This window comes from Pelobates fuscus, chromosome 11 (genome assembly GCF_036172605.1).
Source record: "Pelobates fuscus isolate aPelFus1 chromosome 11, aPelFus1.pri, whole genome shotgun sequence".
Lineage (NCBI taxonomy): Eukaryota > Metazoa > Chordata > Amphibia > Anura > Pelobatidae > Pelobates > Pelobates fuscus.
The window spans coordinates 107,375,453-107,398,534 of record NC_086327.1 but is presented as its reverse complement, the minus strand read 5'-3'; the positions used below and the strand labels follow the sequence as shown (position 1 = coordinate 107,398,534).

Sequence of the window (23,082 nt, the reverse complement as noted above, 5' to 3'; positions counted from 1 at the left end):
GATCTAGATCATACCTTCCAGTTCAGTATGGAAGTGAGGGAGCAGCTCCTTGCAGATGGTCTCAAATCCAGGAGATGGTCAGTGGATATGTGGAGAGAAAAGAACCAAAATGAAAAACTTAGTATTTTCTGACATTTGGTGAAAGGACTATAAAAACACACTTATATAGATCAGCTCTAGATGGTAGTGCCTGGGCGGTACAATCCACGCCTTTGGATGTGGTGGTCCTGTAGGGCCTTCGCAGATGTTGAATCTGGATCTGATCGCAGTAGAAACTGTGAGTATCTCCAAACTTGAAAGCAGTGGGTCACCATTGTAAATTTGTATGCAAAAAAATAAAATTGTAAATAGTGCTCACTGGTATAAATCAAACTTAAAAATAAATAAAATAAGAGGTACTCACAAAAAAGGAGCAAAAAAGGTTTTTTGCTCAATCCCAATCACATAGGTGGGATAATCCCCACCTCTTGCTAAAATCTTCTTAAAAAAACTTCCAGGAGGGTCTAGAATAGTTTTAAAAGAGATTAATGTTTCACCAAGTTATACTCTTTTTTTCAAAATGTTTTAACTTTCCAGTTTTGGGAAAATAAAAATCAGGAGGGGTATCCGTGTCCGAGAGGGGGCAGATCGTGATGCAGATCGTGTCCCTGGTGATGCCTGTAATAGGCGAACTCGCATGCTAAAAGACTATAGGAGCTGATAAGCGACGGAAAGCTGCATCTGCGGAGGAAAAAAGCGACACCGCACGACAGCAAACACCCTGCAACAGTGGAAGGGCATGGGGAAGATGAGAGGCCCGCTAGAGGCCCGCTGACACCGGGACCGATAGTGAGGCCTAACATGCAACGGGCGGGTGAGACGGCCGCTCTCCCGACCTGGAGGCATCCCAACAAAGCACATAGCACAAGCAAGCCCCGTCACCCCCCCCTATGGACCGGTGGGGGAGATCCCGGTCCGTCCAGCAGAGGCTACCCCGGGCGAGCTGAGGGGCCACAGAGTGCCTTGAGGGAAGAAAATGAGCACGAGGCTTCAGCAAAGATGGCCGACGCTACAGATACCGAGCGTCCCATCAAAGAGGCAGACGACATACAAGCAAGGCTTGACAAACACTTTGAAAGGTTCTGGAGGGAGCTGGAGCGCAGGCTACACATACCTGCCCCACTACTCAGTGCCGTCGTCTCAGAGAGGAACCAGCGACTACCCAACCGCACTGCGACCCACCTCACTGACAGCCGGCCAGTGCCACAAACGAGGAAGAGGCCACTGGGGATGTCTAAGGCCCGACACCGGCGGAGACACCCGCTGGGTCCTCCACACAGTCCCCGGGCATCAAAGCTCCACCGGGCACCCACAATAGAACCGGCAGTGCGGGCCCCAAAACGGCGGAGACGCAAGCGGCGGAACTCACCTGCAATAACAGCAACACGGTGGTCACAGAGATCACAGTCCAAGCCTGAACCTAGCAACAAGCCGAGGGTGTCGTGGAGGGCCCTGCTCACGGTCTCTGATCCAACCTGCCGACTCTCACCTGGGTCCCAGAACCTGAAGTACCCCTGCATACTCATGCACTCTGATCTACAACAAGCCGGAGAGGGACCCACACCCTGGGAAGTTATGACCGCCTTACTGAACCCCCACTTTCAAGGTTTCTGTTTCCCATACTTGGGAATTGGCTGACTGGACACAGATCATTAATCAGTAAAGTCCCTACTAAGCCAGAGACTCCACTATACTTGTTTATAATATCGGTTTTTATGCAGTATCACTATTTCCCTTATGTATGATTTGTTCTCAAGCTTACTCTTTAATAATAGGTCACACATGCAAATTGCTAGTTGGTTCTATTCCTAAAGCTTACTCTCAAATAGTCAGCCAGCATAGCCTTTGTTTAATTATTTAGCTACACACAAACAAGCATCCACATACCAGCGAGACTTAATGCGACAGACGTACTTAATACAGCGAGATACTAATCTGCCATAACTTACAGAGCTGCGCATCTAACCATACCACCAAGCGTGAATATTTTTACTATGTATACATGTAACCTGGCGAGTTTATTGCAAACGGCAGATGTCCCATAGCCTGTTTATTCTTAGTTATTTTCATGCTAAAACAAAGCTCCTTACCCAGACCCAGCAGGAATATTTTATATTGCACGTTTATGCTTTATAATCCTCTGCAACACTCAGTAGGCATGGGTTCAGATCGCCTGTTCCCATTTAATCTTACTTAAACTAATGCGTTTGCCTAATACCTTACTCGTTTTTTTTTTTACTCTTGTGTTTCTTTAAACGGTTAGCTTACTATCTACCTACCTACCGGATCTTATGGTCCATAGCTTGTGTTTTCAACGAAAGTTTAACGACAAAAAATTTAAAAAATGAGGCATCGCAACTCTGGAAATGTAATCTAATTTTTGCATATATATGTATCAACCCTATACTGTAATTCACTCAAACGTTTCCTCCAATTTCTCTTCTGTACCCCATCTTACATGCCTTTAATAAAAGAAAGATTGACAAAAAAAAAAAAAGACTATAGGAGCTAATCTTGCTGACCCCCAGCCTGCAGGGACTTGCAGAGAGTCTATAAAGACGCACTTGTGCTTTGCTGCCCAATCACCGTTCCCTGATGTCCCCTAATGCAAAAAATCGGGACAGTAGGACAGAACTTCGAAATCAGGTCTGTCCCACCACAATCAGGACTGTGTTGTGGGGGCCTGATACACATCATTACCTCAGGAACATATCAAGAATGACAAATCCACTTCCTGGTTGAGTGAGCGCTTACCAAAGAAAGAAGCTGCAAAGCCTTGGGTTTGCAGTCAGTGTAAGATTTTTAGATGAGCAAACTTTTTATTTATTTATTATTATTTTTTTTTCTGTCAAATTTATTTCAAAACAATGTATTTTAACTCTTACTTGAGTCACTCTTAAATCACACAATTCACGTTTGGTGTATAGCATGCGCCAAATAACATGAATGCATGTTATACAGCAAGAACCGTGTATTTTATTTACACAGACTGATTTGTAAACACAATTATTGTAGTTTAAAACCTGTGAGTATTACTACTGTGAGACTCTGTTATACACTTACACACACCAACGAGCTTCTAGAAAAGCGGGGCAGGACATTAGGATAGAATGAGGGACAGAGGGATTTGTGTCCAAAATAGGGACTGTCCCTCCTAAACAGGGACACTTGGGAAGTATGCAGTAAATGTAGTTTTGTTGGTCTTTGTACAGATTAACAATAAATAATTGCTTTGATTTATTTTTATTTTTATTTGTTGGGTTTTTGTGTGTTTTGTTTGTGTTTTTTTGTTTGTTTGTTTTCTGTTCCAGGAAGCCTAGCAGAAGTTTTTATAATCCTGTTTCTCCTTGAATAGTTTTGGTGTCATTCATCAAATGATTCATATTTTAGACTATTCCAGAAATAGAGGTCGTGTGGCTATATATTAAATCATATGACTTTGGATAAATGCATAATCACTTCATACAACATGCTGGTTGAACAACAAGTTTGTAGCAGTTTTAAAAGAGCTTTATTAACGTCTCTGTACACATGCAACAGTCACAGCCCCTTCCACAAACACATGATCATGATAAATAGTTTTATGTGTTGCACAGTTTGAGGTTTGGGCTAATACTTAGCCAAACACCCACTATTCTAGTCCTTTAAATTACAAAATCCATATGGGTTGGGGGATCAAAATATATTTGATAAAAATAAATGAATGGGTAAGGGTTACTGAGAGATAGGTGTTATATATAATGTTCCTGCTATCTTTATTGGTTATACGCTTTTCCGTTCATTTTTTTTTAATCAAATCTATTTTGATCCTCCTATCCTTTTTTCCTTGTTCATTGTATATTGTCTTTACACATGAAAGAAAAATTAGGTTTGTCTTTGATTCGTCTTGTTGCAGGGTGAAGTGGTTGCAGCCATGTCCCAAGAAGAAGCAGAGGAACACTATCAAGACGACCAAGAGGAGGATATTGTAAGAGTCTTTGTTATATTGGAGCTTGCAACATTGCTTATGTAATGGCATATAGGAACTATCTGAATGATCTAACCTTCTCATTTAGAATGCTTATATGCATGTTCATTAAATTCTGTTAGCTTTCAAGGCTATGTCAGTTAGCGATTGACCTTTAATTAAAGAAACACTAGAAACACCTAAAGTAATAGCACTTTTATAAATTGACATAGTTTACGCCCCCTACCTGTCAACCAGACAGCTGGTCATGTTACTTCCTGGTTTGGTTAGCTCTGTAGAGATAAACTCAAGAGACAGCAATTGCCCAGAGCACCTGCCTTGCAAAAACTTCTCAATGAGCTGCATTGGGAAGTCTGTGATTGGACAGCCACGGAAAGTCTGGGCGGGGTTAGAAGGGAAGGGCTTGGAAAAACTTCAGAAAAGTGATGTGTAACCTTTGCAAACTGAAAGCTTTTTAGATATACCCACAATTAAAAATGAATAGTTAAATGCATGCATGTTTTCATTTCGGTGTATATCTACTAAATATTATACTTTTTTTTTTTTTTTTTTTTTGTACTTGGGAAGGGTCCCTTTAACCGCTTAAGGACACATGACATGTGTGACATGTCATGATTCCCTTTTATTCCAGAAGTTTGGTCCTTAAGGGGTTAAAGCAGCATTATCTCACAATACCTCTCCGTTTTCACCGTTCCAATTTTAAATCATGTCCTTTTTTCCCCTAGTACTTTTCTTGGTGGCCACTCTGAGCACATCGGTACTATAACCAGTACCACGAACTTCTGGGTTGTAGTTTTTTCTCATCTCTCTGTTCTGAATGTATTGATTTCACTTTTGATGGTATGTTCAGTAAGCAGAAGGTGTGATACAGAAGAGAGGAACTACACCCCAAACTCCCAAGGAAAGCCAACATGGTGAAATGGCACACTTCTTGCGGATAAAAAGAGATGTGACCATGTGCTTCTTTGTGGCCAGTGCTTACTCTGTTCCACTAAGCTAATATTGAAAATTGCAAAATTCCCACGTGTGATCTTTGAACGTGTGGAGCTATCGATCAGGCTTGCCGTCTTTTTGTAATTGTAGCTTTTATAAAATAATCCTGCCATCAGGGGAGTATTTTTCATTGTTTCAAAGGACTTGCAGCATTTTAGCAGTTTTTGAATTCGTTATTAAATTTCCTTCTAAGAACATGTTTTCCAGGACAATTATTTTCTTATCCTGCGATTGCTACCTGATTTACCATCTGCTGCTGTTTAAGGACAAACTGTAACATCTATGATTATTTCAAGAACTTTATTTTTAGTTGGGTTACACATTATCTGAAAAGGCTGTCAGGTCAGCCTGCCATTTGATTCAAACCACAATGCTCTTTTAATGTCTGGTTTCCTTTGTGAGCCAATGAAACACAGGTGCCCTGTAAATGCCTAATTAATTTGTATGACCCTGTCATCCCATTTCTGGGAGAGCTTGTGCAGCACCATCAGTAGCATCATTCGTTAAAAAAAAAGGTACTAAGCCAGGTGCATTTATTTGTTGGCCAAGTAGATTTGTTCTTTCATGTGTTTTCATGAATGAAACTACTCCTAACAGGAGTTTAAGGGAATACGAATAGTGCTCTGAATTAAACCTGTAAGGAAGAACGACTGACTGAAAATTATAACCCACGTCATGGTTCCTGAAGATTAAGAATATTTGCAGCAAAGAAAGGAAATTTGAAGTGGGAATCCACATTAAAAAGGGAAAATCGCCTCCAGGCTAAGGAGTCCCTTTTAGTATTTAAGTACACTAACCCTTTGCCACCACTCCATCATCCATTCAGTAAGCCAAAAATAAAATTGTAACTTAAAATATTTTGTTTTTAATATGAAAATGATAATAAAGACACATAAATAGTATTTGGTTTAATGGCACATGCATGCTAGCTGTCTATTCATGGGGTTGCTTATTGAATTATTCGCTCTTATACGTTTTGAACATAAATGCCATATGGAAAGAAGAAAAGAATGGGTAGTATACCGATATGGGGGTATTGGAAACGTATGGGAGGTATTGTGAATATTAATACCAATGGAGGCTAGAGATACCAATCAGAAAAAATGATTGAAAAATAAAGAATTTATTGAAAAAATATATATATGTTAAAAATTGCCAAACAACTTGGCAATCACCCAGAGTGTCACACACTAGCTAAATATAGTGAGAAAACCTAAAATAAATATAAGTGGAATAAATTAAAAGAAAAAGGCTTGATAACTGAAGATTCTAAAGTTGCACTCCAATTTGTGTCTGTGAAGCACACGTCTATGCTACAGAAAAATGATAAACGTGAAGTTTAAGATGCCTTAAAGTGTGGAAGATTAGCAGAACCTGTGTATATACAATTAGGGAAATTGCCTCAGTAGACAAAGAGCCTTGAAACAGAGTCTGCAAACAGGCTCAATAAGTTGGCATATGTGTTAAGGATGTAACAATTTATCAGTAAATGTTGCCAATATTTAGCACTGTCTGTTCGCTCTATGTGTAGACTGACAGCAAAATCTCAGTAAAAACACCAAGCACTGTGAGGCTATCGCAATTCCCAATTAATTGAAATCTACGCAAGGACAGTACAACAATACGCGTTGCCAATTATGCAGTCCGTTCATTAAATATATAGTTACATAGTTAGATAGCTGAAAAGAGACTTGCGTCCATCAAGTTCAGCCTTCCTCACACCTGTTTTTTGCTGTTGATCCAAAAGGCAAAAAAAAAAAACAAAAAACACCCCAGTTTGAAGCACAATTTTGCAACAAGCTAGGACAAAAAATTCCTTCTTGACCCCAGAATGGCAGTCAGATTTATCCTTGAATCAAGCAGTTATTACCCTACATTGAAAGATTATATCCTTGAATATTCTGTCTTTGCAAGTATGCATCTAGTAGCTGTTTGAACATCTGTATGGACTCTGATAAAACCACTTCTTCAGGCAGAGAATTCCACATCCTGATTGTTCTTACAGTAAAAAAACCTTTCCTTTGCCTTAGACGAAATCTTCTTTCTTCCAGTCTAAACGCATGGCCTCGTGTCCTATGTAAAGTCCGGTTTGTGAATAGATTTCCACACAATGGTTTGTATTGGCCCCGAATATATTTGTATAATGTTATCATATCCCCTCTCAGGCAACGTTTTTCTAAACTAAATAGGTTTAAATTTGTTAACCTTTCTTCATAGCTGATATGTTCCATTCCTTTTATTCATTTTGTAGCCCGCCTCTGCACTTTTTCTAGTGCCATGATATCCTTCTTTAGAACAGGTGCTCAAAATTGCACAGCATATTCAATATGTGGTCTTACCAGTGATTTATAGAGAGGCAAAATGATATTCTCGTCCCGAGAATGAATGCCCTTTTTCATGCATGACAATACCTTACTGGCCTTGGCCACTGCTGATTGACATTGCACATTGTTGCATAGTTTGTTGTCTATAACAATTCCCAAGTCCTTTTCGTGTGTTGTTATCCCTAATTCACTTCCATTAAGGGTATACGTTGCTTGTGTATTCTTTACGCCGAAGTGCATAACTTTGCATTTTTCAACATTAAATTTCATCTGCCATTTGAGTGCCCAGTCCTCCAGTCTATCTAAATCCTTCTGCAGCAAAGTAATATCTTGCTCACATTGTATTATTTTACAAAGTTTTGTGTCATCTGCAAACACTGAAACATGACTTTCAATGCTGTTTTCAAGATCATTTATAAAAATGTTATAGACTAGTAATGGATTATTATAAACCGCAGAGCAAGAAAGGCTGTCACATTACCCCATACGATTAGAATAATGCTGGATAGTGTGACATGGTATGTGTAGTCTCTTTGTAAACATGGAAAATCAAATCGATAGCCAAAGTTCTAGATGTAAACTAGATGTAGAACTGAGAAGGTTGCCGCTAAAACACAGGATTTGAAAAAAACACAAGTATACTAAATATTACAGAATGTAAGGGGGAGGAATAAATAGGAAATGCCGAACTAGCTAAATAAGCTATCCGTAGATAGCCCCCCCTCCCCCGTGCCTTCGAGGGCACCTAAATCCAACCCCATTAGTAAGATGTATAAAGAGAATGGAGTGCAAACGTAGAAACTAATGATTAGCTGGATACGATAAGCCAGATAGTAATTCCCTTGACGCGCGCGTTTCACCAGACCAGGCTCGCCATATGATTGCAACATAAGTTGAGACTATGGAAAGCTATATTTAAAAGTCAAGCCTTATTGTGTTTTGAGTACAGCAAACAAAACCATTTTGTTCTCGGTTTATTTTTTGCGCTATCGAGGGAGTGGGTGCCTGGTTTCCCAGTTTTTGCTGCCTAGGGTAATCTGCTGCCTGGTTCATTAGCACGTATCTGTCCGTTATATAATGTGTTTGAGTTCATTATGTTTTGTATACTTGGCTATTTCCCTTTAATGTTTTTGCTGGTTCTGTATTGGTGATTTGGAAATTAGCCATGCAGCAAACACATTTTATTACCTTGAATTTGTTTTTGATTTGTGTCACATCATTCACTGACATCCTTTTAAGCAAGGTGAACTCTCTGCACGTTCTTCTGCTTTCTGCCTACTTTGAGGTCTGTTAAATATTCCATTTTATTCGAAACACGTAGCCATCTGTGTGCGTTCTGAAATGTCATTATGTCTGTTTTCTGATTAATGCGAAATCATTTCTTTCTCTTTACTCTGGAAGCAGTCCTCTTAAAAAAAAAAAAAAAATATATATATATATATATATATATTTATTTTTTTAAGAGGTTTTTTACAAAATGTTGAATTGTAGGGAATTGAATACCAGATTGGAAAATTCAGGCCAAAATAGTCATGCAGTGACTATGCCAGAATTTAGGGGTCTGCTCCAGGTGCTGGGGTTGCACGGTGCATGCCCCTCTTAACAGAGCATGTTCAAGCACATTGCTGGCATGGGTGTTGTCTGAAAGGTGCCTGCTCCGCTGCTCTTCTGTAATTGTCTGCGAAACAGGAGGCAAGAGCGCAAGGAAAATCTCTGAACGGAATGTCCATCTTCCTCTCACATGCTGTACTAATTCACACACAGAGAACCCAGCTGCTCCCCATTGGACCCCAGCCCCCTTTCAAGTTATGAGAAACCATCATCTCACTGTGAAAATCAATAAATAAAATGAATTAAAAGTGTGTTTTATGAATGTGTTTGTGAGTCTGTGTGTGTGTGTGTGTATGGGTCAGTTTGTGTGGATATGAATGTAAATCTGTGAAGATGAATTTGTATTCATATGAATGCAAGTTTAATGTTATGTAACTAGCTTGTGATTGCTACAAGTGGGTGTAAGACTTGCATGGTCTGAGATTAAAGGAGTCTTCGGCATGATGGATAAACACACTTGATAGCTCATTTCTGGATTGTTGGGTTTCTAGTTTGCAGTAGGAGAGGAAGAGAAGTAATAAACAGTGATTGAACCAAAGAATTGAAAGTAGAAGAGGGAATATGTAAAAGAGACAAAGGCGTGCGCAGCCTATTGCATTAGGGTGTGCACCCTAAAGCACAAACACACACACCGCATATATATGTGTGTATATAAGGTATATATACATACGCATACTGCTGTGTGTGTGTGTGAGGGTGCTGGTAGTGCGTGTGTGTCTGTGCTGCTATGCCTGATCCCTGGTGGTCCTAGTGAGTGAACTCTAGCCTGCAGAGCTAGAGTTCACGCTCACGAGATCGGAGCGTGGTCGTGGCAATGCTCTGAATTCGCAAGAGAAACCCAGCGGAACTGCTGGATAGAGCTCCCCGGGTCCTCTCCTACGTGTGGGCCAGTGAACAGGGCTGGACTGGGACAAAAAGTAAGCCCAGGCAGAGCAGCCCACTAGGAAGGGTGGGCCAGAAATGTGGCACGTTATATTGCCACCATTGACAAGCACCCCCTCGCCCTCCCAATTGTTATGTTAGTGTGATACCCCACCAGAGCATTCACTGTTTGTGGTGTATAATATGTAGCTGGGGCCTGTAGTATATAGGTGTGTTTTTGGGCTGTATAATATATGTGTGTGTGTGTGTTTATAGGGTCTTTAGAGTGTGTGTGCCTAGTGGTGTGTTGCGTTTGCATGTAAGGACTGTATTTTGTGTATTTAGGAGTTGAAGGTGATGGCATTGTGTGTATGCGTATAGGTGTTGTGCACATGTGTGTATTGGTGTGGTAATAATAGGAGGTGTAGTGTGTATTTAGGGGAGTTGTGTGTGCATAGGGGTACAGTGGGTGCACAGGAGGTGTATGTCGGCATAGTATGAATGCAGTGGTGAGGTGTTTATAGGGGTATAGAGTGTGTAGTGCTTTTGTGTGTGTGTATGCAGTGTAATACGTGTGTTTATAGGGAGCATAGAGTTTGTGTAGTTGAGTGCAGTGTATAGGGGGTATAGAGTGTGAGTGCAGAGGGTGTAGTGTGTATATAAGGGGTATAGTATGTAGTGTGTAAATAGTGTATGTAGGTGCAGGGGGTGTAGTGTGTATATAGTGTGTGTAGGTGCAGGGGGTGTAGTGTTATGTATAGGGGGTATAGTGTGTAGGTGCAGGAGGTGTAGTGTGTATATAGTGTGTGTAGGTGCAGGGGGTGTAGTGTTATGTATAGGGGTATAGTGTGTAGGTGCAGGAGGTGTAGTGTTATGTATAGGGGTATAGTGTGTAGGGGGTGTATATAAGGTGTATAGTGTGTGTAGGTGCAGTGTGTATATAGTAGTGAGTAAGTGGTGGGGTATAGTTTATGTAATATAATATAGTTTATGTAGTATAATTATATAATTCTTTATGATTGTTTCATTATTTAAATAAAATAAAAAATAAAAAACTACACCACATTTACTCCACTTTCCCCTTATTACCTTTCTTTGCAGGGGGAAGAGGGAGCATGCTGCTGGTCATCCCTGGTGATCCAGTGGGCTAGTGATGTGGTCTGTACCTCCACAGGGCACAGAGCATGCCTTTGTCTCGCGAGAGCTGGAGTTTCAGAGCGTTGCCGCGGGTTACACAGCAACGCTCTGAAAATATCGGCGATCGCGAGAGGGCTGCCTGGAGGCTGTTTGCTCCATATCCAAACGGAACGGAGCTCTTCAGAGCCTCTGTCGGGCCAATCTGTTGTGCTTGAGCCGGCAGGGGAGATATTTTGATCTTCCCTGCCGGCCTCGATCCATGCACAGCGCACGGGGATTAGGGTGTGCCCAGGCACACCCGGCACACCCCGTGCGCACGCCTATGAAAAGAGAAGACAGGTGAAGAGCAGGGTGTATGTTAGAGATGTAGGTAGGTTTTGGTGTACAAGATATGGGCCCGATGTTGTGAACTGTGAATTTCTCTCTTTGTGTGTGTGTGTCTCTCCTGAACAGGCGATGAGTAAGACCATATTGAGTTAAGCTCCCCATTAATAAAAAAAAAAGAACCTGGTAGCTGGAATGTTTCAAAATCGAACTACTTTTGTACATGCAAACTGATAGTATAATTAATAATAGAGATACATGTGACACACAGACATATATATAATTTGTATCTTGTAATATCTTTTTTTATTGGACTAACAGAATTTTTTAATGACAAGCTTTCGGGAGAACCTCCCTTTCTCAAGCCTGAAGCATTTCTGAGCAAGACGACACATAGAATTCAAAGTTGAGTTGTGATACAGGGGTTAAAGCGACATGAGTGCAGATAAGACACAGGTTTGATAGAACATAGACACCATTTTTGCAGAGGGTCATAAATATCTTTCTAAAGATCAGAGTGAGGGGGGAGAGGGAGAAAAAAAAACCAAGCCGACAGTGCAGAAGATGGTACACTTTATAAATACATATACATACACGTCTAAAAAAATTTTTTGGAGTAATCAAAGAAAAAAACATAAAAATACCAACTTTCCGCCTATAGCGTGCGTGTATAAACTATTTTTCATTTTTTTTGTATCTTAGCCATTTTCAGATTGCTGTGTCATGAAACCAGCAAATGCCATCTGCGGCTACATGATGCATGAAGGTAGCTGAGATCACGTGAATTTCTGTTCATACAGTAAAACCGTTTCCATTTGACTACATCCAACCAAGTCCAAAAAGATTACGTTCATGCATTGATGTGCAGTGAAAAAGACAGCTGGGCAACCTTGTGTTACTGGAAGGATGTGAAAAGGACAGCTGCTCAATGCGTTTCGCACCTTAGTAACTGTCTCTGAATTTATTTAATGTATAAACAGCTCTAAGTGTGTAAATTGTACACTTAATAAAAATAGAATAATCTAGGAGATTATCCTCTAACACAGTGAATTGTTGTGAATTGAACTCTGGATCGCTAAAACTTGCAGCTGGTTTTTCAATTCATTGGAATTTGGTGTACGGTGAATAAGCCCCTAAAACAAACCAAAGAAGAATGAGTCTGAACATAAGTTTGATTTTTTGCGTAGGTAAAGGGTAGCACTGATGAGAAGCTTCAATCTTTTCTTTTTGCCAAAATATGTAATCACCCTTTGAATGCCAGAGGGTGGACAATATACCACCATAAAATACTTTTTGATTATGTTTAATATCTTACCTGCTTTTGTGACGAGGCATATCATTTATTTAATTAATTTTTTAGACTTTTTTTTATTTTAAAGGACCACTATAGTGCCAGAAAAACATACTCGTTTTCCTGGCACTATAGTGCCCTGAGGGTGCCCCTACCCTCAGGGCCCCCCTCCAGCCGGGCTCTAGGAAGTGGAATGGGTTAAATTTACCTCTTTCTCCAGCGCCGGGCGGGGGACTCTTCTCCTCCTTCTCGTCGTCATCAGCTGAATGTGCATGCGCGGCAAGAGCCACACGCGCATTCTGCCAGTCCACGCTGGCGTCTTCTCACTGTAAAAATCACAGTGAGAAGCGTGGAAGCGCCTCTAGCGGCTGTCAATGAGACAGCCACTAGAGGCTGGATTAACCCTATTATAAACATAGCAGTTTCTGTGAAAGTGCTATGTTTATAGAAGAAAGGGTTAATCCTAGCTGAACCTGGCACCCAGACCACTTCATTAAGCTGAAGTGGTCTGGGTGCCTATAGTGGTCCTTTAATGTCTGTTTTGAAGAATATACATTCAGTGGCCAAGAATTTTAAATACATGTCTGCCTTAACTCTCAGCTTACAAGCAGATAAAATGTTATTTGATATTATAGATCAAAGCGTTTACCTCTGCGCTGATGGCATTGGGGTTATAATCTACAGCTGTGATAGAGTGCACATCCCACAATGCATTGCAAACGTCCTTATCCCAGAATTGAACTTGAGACAAGTGCATTGCGGGTTCGTACATGATACCATGCCCACCTCACTGTACAAAAAAAAAAACCCGTAAGAGAATTTGGGGTGCATGTTTAAAAGTTCCAAGTGATGACTCTAGATTTAAACCACTTAAAAATAAATGATTACAATTTTAAAAAGCATTTGTGTTTTCTTAAACTTTAATGAATCATTTTTGTCTTTAACATCCAGATGAAGGTTTGGTCCTATAAATATTTTTTCAGAACATAAACAATTGCTATTGTTTAATGCATTTTGTATTTATTTTTTTGATGGATGTTTTTTTTCGGTAAGACGTTGTTGTTTAATTCCCTTTGCAGAGGAAATAGCAGCTTTATTACCAGCAAAATAATCAAGCAAAACAGACGAGAGCTCTGTCCATGTTTATATTTATAGAGTGTGCTTTATAAATGCAGGAGAAATGAGCAGAAAGGCAAGTTTGCTTACTGCCTTGGGCAGTTGTTTGTGTCCTTGGATCGTGAACCAAAGCTGGCTCCTTATGCTATTTGAGTGTGTCCATATTAATTGGAACATGCACATAATATTTATTGGCATACAAAAACAAGATTTTTTTTGAGGGATGAACCACTGCCAATCTATAGAGTGGAGCACCTCTAATGGTGTGTGTAAATACAGTAAAACACCTCGCCATAGTTGGTGAACAGCAGATATGTAATGGGTGTCCTAAAAAAAGAAAGATCTCTATTGTGCAGATCATTTAGATTTAAAAGACCCCTATATGCAGTAGCGATTGTTAAACTCACATGGTTCTGTGCCAGATATGACAGGCTCAGGTCATTCTTGCAGTAGTGTGTTTAGGTGACACTATCACCTTCTTAGATCCTGTGGTATATATTCTCCAGGAGACAAAAGAGAAATAGGAGATAATACTCCTAGTGTGATATAGTTAACTTATAGATGACTGGTATATACCATAAATAACTGCTCACATTTACTAGAGCCCAAGGGACCTGGCTCTAGGTATATTCGCCTGTGTGCCTATTAAGGTGGCACAACCCTTCTTTGAAAGCAGACAGATGGGAGGCTTCAGGATCCTTTACAAAAAAAATATTATGCACTAAAAACACAAATAAAATGGCAAATATTTAAAATCCGCAAAATGTTTGAAGGTGCTTGAAGATCCTCTGGCTTTCCTTCTCCCCAGACGCGTTTTGCCAGTCCACCAGGCTTTTTCAATCGGTACTGTGTTGCTTCCTCTTCCTGGTTTAGAAACCCTCCTACTTCTTCCTCATTGGATATTCATCCGTTCCTTTGTCCAATCGGACTGGGGGGGTGATGAAATCCTTCCTGCTGTCTATAATAGTGTAATTGTATACCTGGAGTGACGGAACGTATCTGCTTACGTCACTTACTTGTTCCATTTCGCCATTTCTATTGTTGTCAGTTGCCCTGTCTCTACATTAGACAATATACAAATGTTGTGCCGAGTGCCTCCCCATACGAGGAGGGTTCATATTTTGGCGAATAGTAACCGGCTAATCTCGTCTATATTGTAAGGATCAGTACTACATGAGAATTGTAGTTTTACCTCCATATTTGCCGTTTTTATACATATGAGGCATGGAGGGGGAAAAAATTAAAATGGAAAATAAAAAAGGTAAAACCGGTTACATTCCATTATTAAAGATAAATTACATTTTAATTCTGAGATATTAGTATAGGAAGGGATACATGACAGACCCTTATATAGGACTATTGAGCTTGTATTTGTTGACATTACAATAAAGTGGTAGGCTCCAAAGTTGTTAGTCATGATTCCCTCCTATGTTAAACATACTTTAGTGAAGAACTGCATATATAAAAACAGTATGTGTAAAACCATATCAAAGAACACTATAGAACATGGCAAATTTCAAAATCTCTATTGAGGCCAAATGGTGGTAATAATGAATTAAGATTGAATATCCATCTCATTTCTAGTTGGCCCTTTTTTTTTTATTTTTTAAATTAAATCCTCTCTCTCCAGTTGATATTCCCATAAATTTGTAGTCCTTAGGTCCCCCCACCCTCATGGCCCTCCTCCCGCTGGTCTTACCTTTCTCCAGTGCCGGGCTCCCTCGGGGCTGGTAACCTCTCCTCCTCCTGCCGACGTCAGTGCCGAATGCTCATGCATGGGAAAAGACGCACGCGCATTCAAACCGCCCATAGGAGAGCATTACTCAATGCTTTCCTATGGACGTCAGCGTCTTCTCACTGTGATTTTCACAGTGAGAATCGCGGAAGTGGCCTCTAGTGGCTGTCAGTGAGACAGCCACTAGAGGCTGGATTAACCTTCAGTGTAAACATAGCAGTTTCTCTGAGTCCGGAGTTCTTACATGCCCCACAATAGCCACATCCGAAAAAACCTTGTTCTAAAAATGGGTTTGTGAACATTCTCTGTGGTTTAATATGATTGCTCGTCAGACACGTCCTTAGACTTGGTACCCCCTTTAAGTAACTATAGGATGTTCTGGGAGGATTTGATTTAATATGGCATAATCCTTCAGTAATAGCCAATATTTTTTTTTTTAATTTAAGTTAAAAACTCTTACAGCTCAAGTCGCATATGAATGCGATGCTATTTGTGTCTTTAGTATCTTGTTTTTGCTTATATTTTAATAATTCTGTTTTATTCTTAATATCCACTTCTTTGAATGCTTTGTTCAAAAGAATATCATCATAACCTTTGTGTTTAAAATCGTCTTGGATCTTGAGTGCCTGCATTTTAAAAACCTTATTTGAACAATTTCTCTTAATCCTCAACATTTGAGCTTTAGGGGCCTTGAGTAACCATGGAGAAAAATGGCAGCTATTCTCTTTAATATAGCGGTCTACATCAACAGGTTTATAATGGGATAATATGTATTGGTCCCTGGGCAAATGCCAAAAAGAGATGCTTGCTATTACTGCTTTAGTGACCCATAGTTGAGGGGAGAAGTATGAGACCTAGAACTGAGTCTATGAAGAGGTTTTGCTAAACTTTTTTTTTATATGTAATATATAGCAGTTGAAGAAATGTACTCCATGCTAATTTTGGAAAGAGTGAGAGAGCTCAAACAGCCCGTGTTTGAAAGCAGACAATATTCTACCTGCCCCGTAAATAAAAAAAAAAAAAAAGAATATTAAAAACCCAAAAAAGTGTAACCTGGTTTTAATACAGGAACTTGACTCCAAACGTTCTGTGAATAGGTAAGGTAGAGCTGGTACGTTGGATACCTTATTGCATCAGGGGAGATGTATCTATATTTAGAGTGCCGAAAGGTTGCCTACCCTATAACCCTTAACACCAAAAGCGATGGACTTCTGCAGAAGCACCAAAAGTATTTACTGCTTAAGCCTCGGACCACACCAATAAATTGACTTTAAAATGCACTCGGCCTCTAGACTGGACACGGCAAAGAACCTCTGCAGCGAAGACTTCACTTAAAAGGATGCTTAAAGTACTATAAGCACTACACTGTTTTTTTGTTTTTCTCAAAATTCTTTATTTAGGGTTTTCACAAAAATTACAACAAAGGTAGCGGAGTAGAAAATAATAGAATTGTGGGATCCACATACTTTGACGGGGTAAACATGCTGTACTTAGTAAGGCTGTAGAATAGGCTGTACGCTCGTTTGAGCAGGGTCATCTTCAACCTATCGTTCAATTTATTGTTGAATCCCCCCCTCTCATAATATTGTAAAGTGCTACGGAATCTGTTGGCGCTATATAAATGGCAATAAGAATAATGGAAAAACGTTGTGAACAAGGTCTTGAATATCAAAACTACCCCAACTGTGGGGTTATCCACTGTTTTGGATTTAATCATACAGGTTGAACTTTTTTTTGGGAGGTGGGAAATGTTCTCCAACTGGCTGTTTTGGCCAACATTTTGAAAGCCTGATTTTTATCTTACGACAACACATTGTTTAGTGAATAATCTATTTTCTTTACTTTTCTCTTCTCTTTTTTTCTGGAGGGGAGATTGCCAACTTGTCAATAATCTGCTTTTTGTTGTTGTTTTTTTTACACGGCAGCAGGAACATGGCGGTGAGGAACTAGACAATGTTGAAGACTTGGAGCAAGATCAGAAGAAAGAGATGGAGAGAGACAATGCAAAAACTCGTAGACATGAATATTACGGACTTCTTACATGAACATAATTGCAACTCTGGGACCTCCACAAATAAAAACATGGGATAGGGCACGCAAGGAGAAAACTGGGACCGGCCCTAAAACTAACACCGTAAAGTATACTACAGGATTCCGAGAACTGAAGCCAACGTGCTACATGACCGGTTCTTATTTTGCTTCCGTTTCAAACACATTTTTTGTATCTGTAAACCGAGAGGATGTATATTTTCATTGTCTCTTTTGCCAGCAGACCATGACTGCTCATCCCTTGTCATGTATACTAGTTTTGGACTTCTATATAAGGAAGATCTTGCTTAAAGGGATTTAAGCACTAAGGATTAGCCTTCACATAAGCGCTTGTCCACTGTAAATCCAAATTCTTAGTGTGCAATACACATTAAAAAAAAAAAAAAAGTGTTTTATTTTAAGTGTTTTATTTCTGAAAGCCAACCTAAAAAAAAAAATGATCAATAAAAAAACGAATTGGTTAAATTACTAATGTAGCACTTGTGAATTTAAGGCATGCCTCTGGTATGAACAGAGAACACAGTAACAAATGAGTTTTTACATACATGTATATTTGTGTGTGTTTTATTCGGAGTTGTTTTCTCCTGTACCATTTTCGAAATCCTTGTTGAAATTGCTTGCTTGTTTTTTGTTTTTTTTCCCAATCATGTGCTGGTACGGAGTTGAAATTAGAAATTATCATCAACTTAAAATCGGGCTTAACTTTTGTCATTGCTAATAAAATAATCTTGAGATTAATATGCACAGATTAAGAAGTTAATGACAAATAAAATAGCACAGTAGTGGTGACGTGTGTCATTAACCCATTGTCTTCCAAGTAGACCTTGATTTGAGTGATGCTCCTTTTTTGAAGATGTAAGAATCCTAACCCCTGCAATTTACTGGAGAGGTGCTGCTATCGAGAGTCCTTTTGGTTTAATATCAAATCTTTTAGGAACAGATTGACATAAACAAAGTGTTGCTCTTGGCTGCATTGAGAATATAGAAATAACGCTTCTGCGTCATTAGTGTCTGTCTTGTCCAAATTGGACGACATTGGCTGAGACGTGGTGCCAGGGAGATAAAGCTGTAACAGTTATAATTGTATCTGTGTAATAGTGCTTATTTGTATTTTATTTGCATCAATCGAACAAGAAGTGTTTGTTTACTTTTTGTTGCCATACAGTGAGGGGGAAAAAGTATTTGATCCTCTGCTGATTTTGAACGTTTGCCCACTGACAAAGAAATGATCAATCTATAATTTTAATGGTAGGTGTATTTTAACAGTTAGAGACAGAATAACAAAAAAACAATCCAGAAAAATACATGTCAAAGTTATAAATTGATTTGCATATCAATAAGTGTAAAAAGTATTTGACTTATTCGTCTTGGTACTTGGTGGCAAAACCCTTGTTGGCAATCAGAGGTCAGACGTTTCTTGTAGTTGGCCACCAGGTTTGCACACATCTCAGGAGGGAGTTTGTCCCACTGCTCTTTGCAGATCCTCTCCAAGTCTTTAAGGTTTCAAGGCTGACGTTTGGCAACTCAAACCTTCAGCTCATTACACAGATTTTCTATGGAATAAAGGTCTGGAGAGTGGCTAGGCCACTCCAGGACCTTAATGTGCTTCTTCTTGAGACACTCCTTTGTTGCCTTGGCTGTGTGTTTTGGGTCATTGTCATGCTGGAATACCCATTTACAACTCATTTTCAATGCCCTAGGTGAGAGAAGGAGGTTCTCACCCAAGATTTGATAGTACATGGCCCCGTCCATCGTCCCTTTGATGCAGTGTAGTTGTCATGTCCCTCAAGCAGAAAACCACCCCCAAAGCATAATGTTTTCACCTCCATGTTTGATGGTGGGAATGTTGTTAAAGAGCTCGATTTTGGTCTCATCTGACCACAACACTTTCACCCAGTTCTCATCTGAATCATTTATATATTCATTGGCAAACCTCTTGGGGACCTTGCGGACGCTGCAGGATTTCAGCCCTTCACAGCGTAGTGTGTTACCAATTGTTTTCTTGGTGATTATGGTACCAGCTGCATTGAGATCATTAACAAGATCCTCCCGTATAGTTCTGGGCTGACTCTTCGCCGTTCTCATGATCATAGAAACTCCATGAGGTGAGATCTTGCATGGAGCACCAGAACGAGGGAGACTGACCGTTACTGTGTTTCTTCCATTTGCAATGAATCGCACCAACTTGCTAATTGATAGGGGAACAATTACTTCTTTTACACATTGACATGCAAATCAATTTATCACTTTTTTTGAAATGCATTTTTCTGGAATTCTTTTTTTGTTATTCTGTCTCTCTCTGTTAAAATACACCTACCATTAAAATTACAGACTGATCATTTCTTTGTCAGTGGGCAAACATTCAAAATCAGAAGGGGATCAAATACTTTTTTCCCTCACTGTATATGATAAGATGTATATTGTTTTTGTTTTGCCTATGTGCATTTTTAGAAGGACTCTCCAGTCGTACTGATGACACCAACATAAATTAAGTGAATTTTAAGTCTCATTCAGTCATTCATTTTTAAAAAAAAAATTTTTCACATTCAAATCATGTTTTTTATCTATGCTCCCTATTTTAACAAATCTGCTTCCTCAGATGTACTTTGAGTACGTGCCCTGCTGACATCATTCTGCCAAAGAGCCAACCCGAGTCCTCTTATGTTTACCCCTACCCTTCAGCAAGGTTTTGAAATACTACACAGGTACATAGAAACATGGACTGTGACGGCAGATAAGAACCATTCGGCCCATCTAGTCTGCCCAATTTTCTAAATACTTTCATTAGTCTTAGAAAATTGGCCTTATCTTATAGTTAGGATAGCCTTATGTCTATCCCACGCATGCTTAAACTCCTTTACTGTAGACTGTGATTTGGTTGTGGAGGTGAAGTCAAGCCAGGAGCTCAGCTCACCCTGATCTCTGTTTGGCTGAGCTATGTATGTACACAGGAAGTTATTTTCTGAAAGGAGGAAGCTGCATATTTCATACTTTTTAAATAAAGCTAAAGAGATTTGAACAGGGAGAAAACCACAGCGTGAGTATGTGGCCAAAAATGATCAAAGACAACTAACTTGTTGGCAGTTGTGTATTTTGGATTTGTGCTGCCCTAGGCACAACTAAATTTGGGCACCCCCAAAATCTAAATTTGCCCCTCCCCCCATTTGTGTCAAGGGCATTTTTTTGACTGACAGACACATGCCCTCATTGATACATGCACTGATATACACTCACTGAGTCATTGGCACACACTGTTTAACCAACACACACTTTCACTGACTGACACACCCACTCACTGACAGGCACACACTCTCAGATACACATAATATGACACACACTCACAGGCACACCCATTCACATTCACAGACACATACTGACAGCTACACCCACTCACTCACTCACAGTAAGGTGGACAGCCCCAGAACACGAGGCAAACAAGGCATTTGTATGGGAGCTTGGGGTGGCATTTTTTGGCGCCTCCCCTGAAAGTGCCGCCCTAGGCAAATGCCTTGTTTGCCTTGTGGTAAATACATCCCTGCTTGTTGGTTCTCAGAGTGTCCTTTAAGTTTGAACATTCTTGGAGTATTCGCTGATTTGTTGAAAATTGTTTACTGTAGTTTATCAAGTCTTTTTAGGTTCAATATGGAATGGCTCTCTATATATGTTGATAAATCCTATCTACAGTGATTGCTGACGCTGGCTGCAAGTTATAAGGCCCTTTTTCCGCAGAACAGATCACGCCTAAAGTGTTATCAAAAGACACTGAAATTATGTGATTGTGATTTCAATGACATAGACTTTAATGGCTGCCCCCAAGCAATTATCGAATAATAGAATGTGGTCAAAGGTTAAAACTCTACTGAAATAAGAACAGCACCTACCAACCACACAAGGGTACATGGAATCTGTTTTGCCCCAAAACCAGTGTATATTTAGGAAAGTATAAAATTAAATTCCAACTCTTCCTATTGAAAGCAGTGTCCCATTTTCAGGTGCCCAAAGTGTACGACAGCAATGTTTCAACCACCGCAACGCTCTTCATAAAGCCTGTATCAAGGTCAACATTCTTAGCATTGTGAACTCAGCTTGAGACTGGTAATATTATTTTGGCTGTTTTGGACTTCACTGACACAACAGCCCTTGCGTTAGGCATTTCTTGCAGGTTTTGCAGCCACAGGTTCAAACTTGGAACCTCCGATTCCCTTATCATGAAGCTGTTCTATTAGCTTGAGATCTGGAGAATATGCACCCATTTGACTTTAAGGAAACCTCCATAAGATGATGATGACTTTCTAACAGTTGCATAATTTTCCTGGGAAAAGCTAAATTTAAAATGTGCAGTTTGTGTTGCTTCTGGTCTACAATGTTTGTAGACAATGTAAGGACATTAGCATTGAGAAAGGGCTGCTGCTCGAAACGTTTGCTGCTTTAACTTTGTCCTCAAACAAATTGTGGTAGTACCTGGGTGTGCACACCTATACTGTACGCGCAGGACTTTTGTTTGTTTTTTGGTTCTACAATGTTTGTCAAGTGTTCCGTTCCTTTCTAATGATGCTCGTTTGGTATTCTGAGACCTTATATGTGTCACTCATACATTATTCACATCTTCAGAGCACCAGCTTGTATGGTTGACACCTTGTATCGCTGATCGATGCATTCATACGGAGAAATCTGATACAGTGGAGTGCGATCATCTACAGACCACAAGCCCCCTTAAGTGGTAACATGCATACAATACCACTGATTCTTATTCACAGAGCGATTCAGAACCAGTGATGATATATGCATGTTTCCACTTGGGGGAGAGGATGGGGGGCAGGGTTGTTTTCTGTAGATGAACGTGCTTCTCTGTGTCTTATATGTGTCTTGTTCCTTATTGGTGTATCACTAAGGGGGTGAAGTGCATAAATGAGAAGCAGCTGGATAATTTTATAATTTTTATTTTATTTGTTTATCTTAAGCGCCTATTTTATTCAGTTTGTATATTGACTATGCATGGATACAGTTTACACCATATACTGACCGTGCCAGCAATATATCCATATATAATATATCCATCTATCACAACAGGTGACAGGCTTCTACTCTTCAATTTACAGTTTTTGTGATCTAGAAACTGCTATAACCTTGTCCTCCTGGCTGTAGTTTTGAGAAGAGGTTTAAGAGATTACCACCAGTACACTTGTATGAATAGATTTATTAGAGGAGACTGCTCATGGCCCTGCGCATCATTTTGAGTCCAGGACCACTTCAAATGGCAAGGGTTTTAAATCAAACCAAAAGAATACAGGTCTCAAAGCACATAACCGCTTTGTTGTGTTGGATACTATGTATATAGTGTGATGCTGGGAGAGGATACATCATACATCAAGCTGTTTAGTTTACCGGACCCCACCTTAAGGGAGTACAAAGTGTAGTTTACTTACCTCTCCATACTGCCATCCAGCCTCTTTGGTAGACATTTGGAGGCTAGTGCACATGTGCAACAAAACACTGCCCTGCTCCAATCCGATGGTCTCTATAGAGTTTGACTCGGTGAGAGCCTCTAGAAGCATTTAAACCCTGCAATGGAAACCTTGCCTTTCCTGCTGAATGGGGGCGACATGGCGTCCAGACCAGTTAATTGAGATGAAGT

The 23,082-nt window shown here is 39.9% G+C and overlaps 1 protein-coding gene across 2 annotated transcripts in view; it reads left to right on the top strand.

The window, feature by feature from the left end:
- The window catches only part of LOC134577572 (Golgi integral membrane protein 4-like), a 106,871-nt gene extending 89,015 nt beyond the window's left edge, over positions 1–17,856 (top strand). For both annotated transcript variants that reach the window (XM_063436385.1, XM_063436384.1), the window contains exons 13-14: positions 3,935–4,006; positions 17,324–17,856. In XM_063436385.1, the coding sequence (XP_063292455.1) occupies positions 3,935–4,006; positions 17,324–17,443 (192 nt within the window). In that variant the 3' untranslated portion in view covers positions 17,444–17,856. The remainder of the gene's footprint in view (positions 1–3,934; positions 4,007–17,323) is intronic.
- The last annotated feature ends 5,226 nt before the right edge of the window (positions 17,857–23,082 follow it).